The 10,494-nt window shown below is 40.1% G+C and overlaps 1 protein-coding gene across 1 annotated transcript in view; it reads left to right on the top strand.

Moving 5' to 3' along the window:
- Window positions 1–5,536, top strand: part of hhex (hematopoietically expressed homeobox) — a 20,954-nt gene extending 15,418 nt beyond the window's left edge. Inside the window, exons 2-4 of the mRNA XM_061908723.1 lie at window positions 401–579; window positions 4,922–4,972; window positions 5,052–5,536. Of these exons, the coding sequence (XP_061764707.1) occupies window positions 401–579; window positions 4,922–4,972; window positions 5,052–5,297 (476 nt within the window). The 3' untranslated portion in view covers window positions 5,298–5,536. The remainder of the gene's footprint in view (window positions 1–400; window positions 580–4,921; window positions 4,973–5,051) is intronic.
- The last annotated feature ends 4,958 nt before the right edge of the window (window positions 5,537–10,494 follow it).

Raw genomic sequence — 10,494 nt, 5'->3', positions numbered from 1 at the left:
TACCGGTAATTTGAAATCACATAAAGGGAAGAAGATTAAGAGCTATTCAGTGGGATTTAAGGTCCAAGCTTACATCACACTCAAATTTTTACTGCATACCTTTGGTAAGTGCCGGAGTGAGAAGAGGTTTTAAAATAATTAGTGCATGCTTACTTTTACCGCATGCCTTTGGTAAGCGCAGGAGTGAGAAGAGGTTTTAAATTAATTAGCGCCCCGGCGGCAATTCAAGGAAATACGGTATGCAGCATTTTGATTCAAGCAGACAATTAATTCTGTATTTTCCATAATTGGTCAGTATGTTTACAGTCAACAATAATGTACTATATGTAACATGCTGATTGTATATTTGTAATCAATATTTGTCTTAAAGATACAACTGCATGTGCTTTTGTCTAAAAAGGGAAACCTCTGTTGTGGACGCCCTTCATCCAGCGGCCTTTGCACAAGCGAAAAGGTGGCCAGGTTCGGTTCTCCAACGACCAAACTATTGAACTGGAGAAGAAGTTTGAGACCCAAAAGTACCTTTCACCGCCAGAGAGGAAAAGACTGGCCAAGATGCTACAGCTTAGCGAGCGACAGGTGAGAACAGGCAAAACAACAATGCAGTAACACAAAGTGAATAATTGTACAGTCAAGGCACACTAAATGTAACATAAAATATCAATATAATATTAAACTTTTATTACTACACTTCACTATGAATACCATGTGCACTTTCCTGATGGTGCAATTGGATTGCTTACTGTCCAAAAATGACGATCGCAGTATTTAGTCTTCTTCTCTCCTTTTAATTGTGAATTGCAACCACTTGAGTGAGTCCCTCCAGTTCCCCTGCGTTGCCAAGAGGGTGATGATTGAGGGTGGTTAGGGTCCATTGCTGCACGCACACCATTTGGGACAGACGTATAGGGATTCTATGGCTCTCGAGCCAGATGTGGCTCTTTTGATGACTACACCTGACTGTCAGATAAATCTTAGCTGACATTGCTTAACATGATAAGTAATGAATCATTCCGCTTGTAATCACAGATTTAAAAATAACGTTCAAAATAAAAATAACATTCTTGTGCATTTTAATCCACCCATCCGTTTTGTATTGCACCTGTTCAAAATGTCGCATTAATGGTTAGAAGTATTTTATTTATTATTGGTTAGCTTCAGAATAACAATGTTATTAAAAATAATAAGAAACTTATTATACCTAAAAATGTTGGTCTTACTTAAAAATTTACGCATTTAGTTGTATTCAGTGTTAAAAAATAGTGCATGGCTCTCACAGAAATACATTTTAAAATATTTGTCTTTCATGGCTCTCTCCGTGGCTTGACAATGGCAGAGGGGTTAGTGCGTCTGCCTCACAATATGAAGGTCCTGAGTAGTCAGGGTTCAATCCCGGGCTCTTGATCTTTCTGTGTGGAGTTTGCATGTTCTTCCCGTGACTGCGTGGGTTCCTCCGGGTACTCTGGCTTCCTCCCACTTCCAAAGACATGCACCTGGGGATAGGTTGATTGGCAACACTAAATTGGCCCTAGTGTGTGAATGTGAGTGTGAATGTTGTCTGTCTATCTGTGTTGGCCCTGCGATGAGGTGGCGACTTGTCCAGGGTGTACGACACCTTCCGCCCGATTGTAGCTGAGCTAGGCACCAGCGCCCCTCACGACCCCAAAGGGAATAAGCGGTAGAAAATGGATGGGCTCTCTCGACCAAAAAGGTTCTCGACCCCTTGTTTGGTGCGTGTGGAGTACAGCATTAGACTACTGGTTCTGCAAAGTTTTTTGGCCTAGATTCAACAAACAAACAAACAAACAGACAGAAGACACAACTGGAGGAGAAGAAAGGTGGACTAGCATGTTTTTTTAAAATATTTTCCCGATTTTTGTTGTTTAACATGCATGGGCAAATAAAGTTAAAAGTTAAAGTACCAATGATTGTCACACACACACTAGGTGTGGCGAAATTATTCTCTGCATTTGACCCATCACCCTTGATCACCCCCTGGAAGGTGAGGGGAGCAGTGGGCAGCAGCAGTGCCACGCCCGGGAATCATTTTTGGTGATTTAACCCCCAATTCCAACCCTTAATGCTGAGTGCCAAGCAGGGAGGTAATGGGTCCCATTTTTATAGTCTTTGGTATGACTCAGCCGGGCTTTGAACTCACGACCTACCGATCTGAGGGCGGACACTCTAACCACTAGGCCATTAGGCAACCTTTTATTGAAACTGAAACGTTTCATTCTAAAACTCAACCGTATAGCAATTGTTTATGTGTAGTACTCCCTGCCCCTTATCCGTGTGAAATTGCTGGCTTTGCACCGACATTCGGTAAAAACACAGTGCTACCTCAACAAAGAGTGTTTTGGACTAAGAGCTGACTCTATGCTAATTGTAACGCGTTTAATTGCAATCAAATATTTTAGTTACAAGCATTCCCGCAATACGAGTATGCCATTTAACTAGTGTAACCCACGTGGATCGGTCCCTGCTTTGTTTCTGGATCTGGTTCTTCCGCTTGAGAAACGAGCGTGCTAGCTACTGAGCTAAAAGCCCAATAGCCAGCACTTTTTGATGTTGTCAGGAAGTGAGGTTTACCAACGTATACATGGCAATAACTTGTAGCAAAAGATGGACATAACTTATTGTTTTTCCACCATGGGAAGAATGAATGTGTGTGAATGACAGTGCTTAGAAGAAGAAGTGGATGATATTCATTGAATTAAAGAAATAAATCATCAAAAACATGACAGAGCGTCTCGCCAACTTGGCCGAGCGATTCGAGCTAATCTTCACCGTTCTGAAGCAGAATGAGTCTAACGCTCGCCAATGATTTAAAAATAATATCCAGACGGCGGACATTCATCCATGAAAATACAGAAAAACAGATTATGGTGTGTTTGACGGAAAAGCAGCTGAAGAAAAATTGTTTAAATCCCCTTTCTAAAGTAAATGTCCATTATTATTACACTACTTTAACGGCGTCGTGCATTTGGGAGAGTGGTCGTCCGCAACCCGAGGGTAACTGGTTCAATCCCCACCTATTACCAACCTCGTCACGTCCGTTGTGTCCTGAGCAAGACACTTCACCCTTGCTCCTGATGGGTGCTGGTTAGCGCCTTGCATGGCATCTCCCTCCATCAGTGTGTGAATGGGTGAATGTGGAAGTAGTGTCAAAGCGCTTTGAGTACCTTGAAGGTAGAAAAACGCTATACAAGTAAGTACAACCCATTTAGCATTTACCATTTTAAAAAACTACGATAGTTGTTCGTAGTATATTTTCTTGTATTGTTTTTATACAATATTTGTTATAAAAAAGTTAGTTTTTCTTTTTAAAAGACATATTACATGTTAAAACTGCCGTTTGAGTTAAAAGAACCCTCACAGACCCAATTAAGCTCGTGAGTTGAGGTATTATGTCGAACTGGAAGCCGTGCGTATTTGTTTTGGATAGCGTTGGAGCCAGGACGCAGTATACACGCAATGCACAAATGGACTTGAGTGGAAACGTATCGGTTCCACAGTCGTAATGCACTCGATGGAATTGATGTATGAAAGTGTACGAACTGAGACACACATCATCAGACATCGAATACTTTCACAGTACACTTTAATATGTACACTAAATGTACACTGCACACTTATTTCTTGGACAGTAAAGTGTTGTCGAAACCATAATTGCAACGTACTGGAAATGACGATGGGAATAATTATCCACTCCATTTGAATTGTGAAATGCAACCTCTGATGTTTGTCTCCCCGTTGTGTGCAAATTAAGACCTAGCCCGTGTTTCAAATCACACACTTCCTGTTACGGATGTGCAGGGGAAGAAGACGGAAAAGACAGGAGGGACGTTGTTTTGCTCTAAATTCATTTATATATATACCCAATATATATATAAATAATAAATGAAGTGTGTGAATAATACAAAATATGTGTATGGTGTGCGACTATGTGTAGGAATTAACTGCTGAGTGTTACCGGGAATTTTGAGCGAGAGGCGGAAGTCCAAAAGGGGCAATACAGGCTAGAGAACAGGCAGGAAGTCAGGGGTAATAGAGAAGCGTCGAAAAACCGTGTCCAGGCGGGAGGTCGAGAACCAGAGGGAATACGGGGAGACGAGACACACAAGTTCGTGACGCGGGAACGGAGGAATTTCTGCTGGATGACGACAAGGAAAACACGAGACAAGTGAACACAGCGGGGGAGAAAACACAGAGAGTGTGTAAAGCTAGATCGATTCGGCTTACTGTACATGACAGGTCGCTACGTTCTGGCACAGGATAGCAGGTTGTGCTGTTTTATGAAGGCAGGACTTCTCATCAGCGACAGGTGGGTTGATTACAGATGATTGATTGCAGCTGCTTGCTGCAGCCGAACTGCCTCCTGGAGGTGCGCTCAGCGCCGTGCACACAATAAGAATTTTGAGTGCGTGAATGCGTTCTACTGAGAAATATGGCAGAATAGAGTGCGCTTGGAATTCCTTAAATAGCAAGTGAAGGATCCAAGCCAACCTCAACCATCGCCATCTTGGTTATGTATGGCAGAAGGGGAGAGACCAGCTGGAGTGGTTACAATTCACAACTACAAAGAAGAGAAGAAGACTAGAAAGCGTATAAACATTGCAAAAGAGATTTGTGGCAAGTGTGCAACTCCAATAATCAATTTGGAACAGCGCTATACCCGGCAAAAACGTGGGACTCTGGTGTACATGGTATACACACTTAAATAGAAGTATGGGAGCAGAGAATTAAATCTCAGCCTTAGTGTGAAGGCACTTGTGCAACTATGCAAATTTGCGACACAGCCGTCTCCTGCTGACAACATTGCCAGACCAACCCAATACAATAGTTCAGTTCTAATTCTGATAATGTACCCAAAAACATGTATATTGCTATACATACATTTTTTGATCACTTTGTTTTTCAGGTCAAAACCTGGTTTCAAAACCGTCGTGCAAAATGGCGAAGACTGAAACAGGTCGGTGCTCTTCACTTCATCTTCTCACATTATAAATGTTATTGTATGGAAGATTTTAATTTGATGTTCAATCGGTCAGGAAAATCCCCAAGGAGCAAAAAGGGAGGAGGATATGTGCAGTGTTAAAGGGGAAGGGACGTCCGACCCATGCGGGGTCCAGGGCCCCGAGCAGAGACAGACTGCGTCATCCGGCATGGTTCACAGTGTGCGATCAATGTCGCAACAACAGTCCCTCACAGAGCAGGAATCGAATCTTTCAGAAGACACAGACCTGGAGCTGGACATCGAGGACGACCGTGAGGACACATTGAACCAGCAGCTCTGAGTTTCAAGACCGTGAGGACTCCAACTGAGAGGCCGACACGCCATTCTATTCCCTGATGGTCAAACATGGTGAATAGACCCCAATAGAAGCAGAGGAGGAGTCTGTCAACGTTTTGTACATAAGTTGGGAAGGTTGTTACTGTATCTAAATGGTACTGTATATTAACAGATTAGAAACTTCTTCTGTATTTTGTTTTCAATGAAAAAGGATCATTAAATAAATGTAGCAAACAAGTGTGATACTGTGTAATAAACTGTCTGTGTGTGTGTCGGAAATGTGCTGATGTTGAATTCTAAAATAGCTTTAAGTCTAACTCAAATAGTATAAAATATACATCACTGTATGTTTTTATGTCATCAATACAGAACTGTACTCTTCTAAAGTACTAATACGCTACAAAAAGTAAACAAGAAATAGTTACATTAAAAAATACAGTAGTCGCACGTCCCCCAGTTCATTTTAATGAACGATTTTCCCTTTATAATGTTTCCCATGCGTGAGGTGGACTCCTTTGGTGTAAGTGCGTGAAAAAAAATAGGGAAAGTGAAATCAAGATGAAATTAAACATCCAAAAATGCTCAGAAAAAGGAATAAATGTCAACCCCTTTGTTTGATTGATTGATTTAAACTTTTATTAGTAGATTGCACAGTTCAGTGCATATTCTGTACAAATGACCACTAAATGGTAACACCCGAACAAGTTTTTCAACCTGTTTAAGTCGGGGTCCACGTTAATCAATTCATGGTATGGCCACCTGGTTGAAGTCGGTCGACTATCATGAAACTATGCCACCTCTTCCACTTAAGAAAAGTAGTAAAGAACCGCAAAACGTAATAGCGCTTATAACCTTTTAAACGTTTTCATCCTTTCTATTATAAAGGAAAAGTAATAAGTCTATAAGAAAATCTGACTTTTTTCTTTTTGGCAAGTATTCATGGTTAGTTCACCCAAGGGGTTTCACTAGCGAGGAGCTAAACTGAACACACAGGCTTCCAGTCTCTTTGCCTTCCTTGCGCCGCAGAACTCAGCCTGAGTGCTTCACGGCCTCACAGACAGTCAAAAATTATAGAACTCTTTCTAAAAATGCTAACTTTTCTTACTTTGGGGTTAGAAAAAAGTCTGAGGGCACCATAACAAGGAGGTAGAAAAATCACATGTAGCTCCAGAGCAGACCCCTGATTGTGACCATCATCAAGGATGAAAAAGGTATCCTGCTCCTATGAAATGGATAACTAAGCAGAGTAGTGGTATTATTATTGCAGTGGTCTCCTCCATTGTGCAAGATAAGGGACAAAAAAAATAAATTGTTATCTTTTTAATGGCCCTGTGGTATCAACTTGAAACTAAAAATAACAACAAGATGAAAGTGAAGTACAATTTTAATTTATTTATAATTCATTTGACTTTGTAAATGTATTTATATCTTTTAATTTTCTACTGAGTATCCAGTTTAGGGGCATCAGTGAGTTGGAGACAAGCTTAAGCAAGGGACATTATCCAATGGACATGTTGCTAGTAAATTGCAGGTAATATTTAGTGGATGATTAAGTATTTATCCCAGAAAATTCACACAGTAAAAGGCTGTTTACTATTAAATAGCATGTTATGCTAGCAGTAAATACATCCATCCATCCATCCATCCATTTTTCTCGGGGTCGCGGGTGCTGGAGCTGCACCCTGGACAAGTCGCCACCTCATCGCAGGGCCAGCACAGATAGACAGACAACATTCACACTCACATTCACACACTAGGTACCATTTAGTACATTTAAACACAAATGAACCTTGTGAGGACATTCCATTTTAATTACCTTCAAAGTCAAACAGAACGTCAAAGTCTCTAAAATGTTGAATGGCATATATATAAATATATATATATATATATATATATATGTATATATATATATATATATATATATATATATATATATATATATATATATATATATATATATACAGTTGTGATAAAAATTATTCAACCCCCACACAATTTTGGTGTTTTAGCAAGTTGGACATTTATTCCGTATTTTGTTAGTAGTCATATCAAAAAAAGATGCATTAAATAGACAAATGCAACTTGAATTACAACATTATATTTTGTAACATACCAAACAGTGTCATTCCTCTTAATATCTCATTGACAAAATTATTCAACCCCTTGAAGATCATAACTCTTAAGAACAGAATTTGAATAAGGTATTTTCAATCAGGTGTTGAAAAATCCTGTAGATGTGATTAGAACCATAACGAGCAACAATTAAACTGATTGAAAAAGACTATGATGCTCAGCTTCTTGGAGATGGTCAATGGTGTATTTGCAACATGGTGAAGTCCAGGGAGTGGTCAAAGGAGTCAAGAGAGGAGGTAATTTATCTTCATAAGAAAGGATATGGATATAAGAAAATAGCAAAGACATTACACATTCCAAGAGACACAGTTTGGAGCATAATTCGCAAGTTTAAAGCTAAATGCACAGTGGAAACACTACCTGGGCGTAGTAGAAAGAGGACGCTGTGTGCAACTGCTGTCCTGTATTTTAAGCATACAGTGGTGAAAAACCCCCGGGTAACAGCTGAGGAACTACAATAGGACATTGCAGAGGGGGGAACACAGGTTTCGTCCCAGACAATAAGGCGCGCACTACGAAATGAAGGCCTCCACGCCAGAACTCCCAGGCGCACCCCACTTCTGACTACCAAGCACAAGAAAAATAGACTCCAGTATGCCAAAAATCATCTGGACAAACCTCAAAGGTTTTGGGAAACTCTTCTATGGAGTGACGAGACAAAACTGGAGCTCTTTGGGCCTATGAATCAACGTTATGTCTGGAGGAGAAAAAATGAAGCTTACAAAGAGTAGAACACCTTGCCTACTGTTAAGCATGGTAGGGGGTCAATCATTCTCTGGGGCTGTTTCTCTGCCTCAGGTACTGGGAATCTCCAGCGCGTTCAAGGCATTATGAATTCTATTTCCTACCAGGATATATTAGCTGCAAATGTGATGAAGTCAGTGACGAAGCTGAGGCTTGGGAGACGTTGGACCTTCCAACAGGACAACGATCCCAAGCATACCTCCAAATCAACATCAGAGTGGTTGCAGAAGAAGGGCTGGGAGACTGGAGTGGCCTCCACAGTCGCCAGACCTAAATCCTATAGAAAACCTGTGGTGGGACTTGAAGAAGGCAGTTGCAGCACGCAAGCCCAAGAATATGAATGAACTGGAGGCCTTTGTCCAAGGAGAATGGGCTAAAATACCTGTAAATCGTTGCAAGAAGCTTGTGTCCGGTTATGTATCACGTTTGAAGGATGTAATTACTGCCAAAGTGTGTTCTACTAAGTACTAAAGATGCATGTAACTAGGGGGTTGAATAATTTTGTCAATGAGATATTAAGAAAAATGTCCTTGTTTGGTATTTTGTAAAATACACTGTTACAATTTAAGTTGCATTTGTCTATTTGACACATCTTTATTTGATATGACTATAAACAAAATACGGAATAAATGTCCAACTTGCTAAAACACCAAAATTGTGTGGGGGTTGAATCATTTTGATCACAACTGTATATATATATATGTATGTATAGATGTATAGATATCTATACAAACAGGTTACATATAAGGGCTTCTAATGCATTGACGCATTAGTGATTAATGAAAAAAATAATCGCGTTACCATACCATCCAAGTTAAGGCTTAATTCGTTTGACGCGCTCATTGTGATCGCGATGAGAGACAGGAATTTCCATTTTAAAACTGAATTTTAGATAAAATTGAGGTAACTTATTGATATTGCAGCGCAAATGTTCTTATCATCGTTGCACATCAAATTTAAAATGGCAGCTTAAAGTGAAACACGTACTCGAGGATGCCGCCAATAGCATGAATTCTACACTGACAACAAGCAGAGGACAACAAACTACGCTGGGAAAGTTAGCTGCAACAATTTTGTCAACAAAAGTACCACACATAAGGTGGACAACCACCGCATGTAAACCACTTAACATCTGGGAAGGCATGATGTCATTCATATCACGACAGCTGATCTGTCGTGCAATACCCTGTAGTCATACCAAAGACTATACAAGTGGGACCCAATGCCTCCCTGCTTGGCACTCAGAATCACGGGTTGGAATTGGGGGTTAAATCACCAAATGATTGCTGAGCGTGGCGCACGTTGCTGCTCACTGCTCCCCTCACCTCCAAGGGTTTGAACATGGGGATGGGTCAAATGCAAGTGATACATTTGACCCCACTTAATGTGTGTGTGACAATCACTGGGACTTTGACTTTAACTTTAAATTGGAGAGGCACAATTACAAACATAAAAAAATCAACTGTACCACAAAACCTGGCTGAATGAGAATTTGTTTTGCTTACTGGAGAACATGGGAACATCTCTAAGTAATCACAACCAGCTGGGGTCGCATTGTAACAAAAAAAAAGGGATCAGCATTGTCGTCTGAAAAAATGTAAATAAGCGTGTTTGTTTAAAGAACTGGTAAAGCTGAATAAAAGTAAATGCAGATTTAAATGGTTAAGTGGTTTATGAGTATGTCTACTACATTATCTATTAGTACATGCACATAATTCTTACTGTACTTTTGAGCAAATCAAAGACCTGCAGTTCAGTAACACATTAAAATCATGTCCCAGTGTGACACTGACTATCAAATTGCATTTTTATCCAAATATTGAGAATAATTTAAGTAAATTGTATTTATGGAAATTAAACGTAAAAATATTTGTTTCCATTGAGTTTTTTTGCGGAGCTTTTCATGAAACAGCTATCCTGCTGATGTGGGTTGCAATTGAATAACAATAACAGCCACAATGAAACATTTACTTTGTCAGAGGTATTTGTTGTTGAACCCCAAGATGCACAGGCATAGAAAATGAAAACATGATTTAATTAAAACTAAACAAGAACAAATAAAAAGCATGCACGTGGGCTGAATAACAAACTAAGGGAGCTAGCACTCGAAGCTAGAAAACAAAAAGGAACTTTAGCATGGAAGCTAGTGGATAGCAAACAGAAAAACTGGAAATAACTAATGCTAACAGAAACAGTTTACCGCTACGACGATCAGGACAAAATGTAGCACGACGGGTAGTAGCTATAACAAAACAACATGACAGGTAGCACGACAAGAGTGACATGTGGCAACGACAATCCAATGATCCAGCAACTGACACAAG

The sequence above is a fragment of the Nerophis ophidion genome, linkage group LG08, assembly GCF_033978795.1.
Source record: "Nerophis ophidion isolate RoL-2023_Sa linkage group LG08, RoL_Noph_v1.0, whole genome shotgun sequence".
NCBI classification, from domain to species: domain Eukaryota; kingdom Metazoa; phylum Chordata; class Actinopteri; order Syngnathiformes; family Syngnathidae; genus Nerophis; species Nerophis ophidion.
This window is presented reverse-complemented; position numbering and strand designations above follow the sequence as displayed.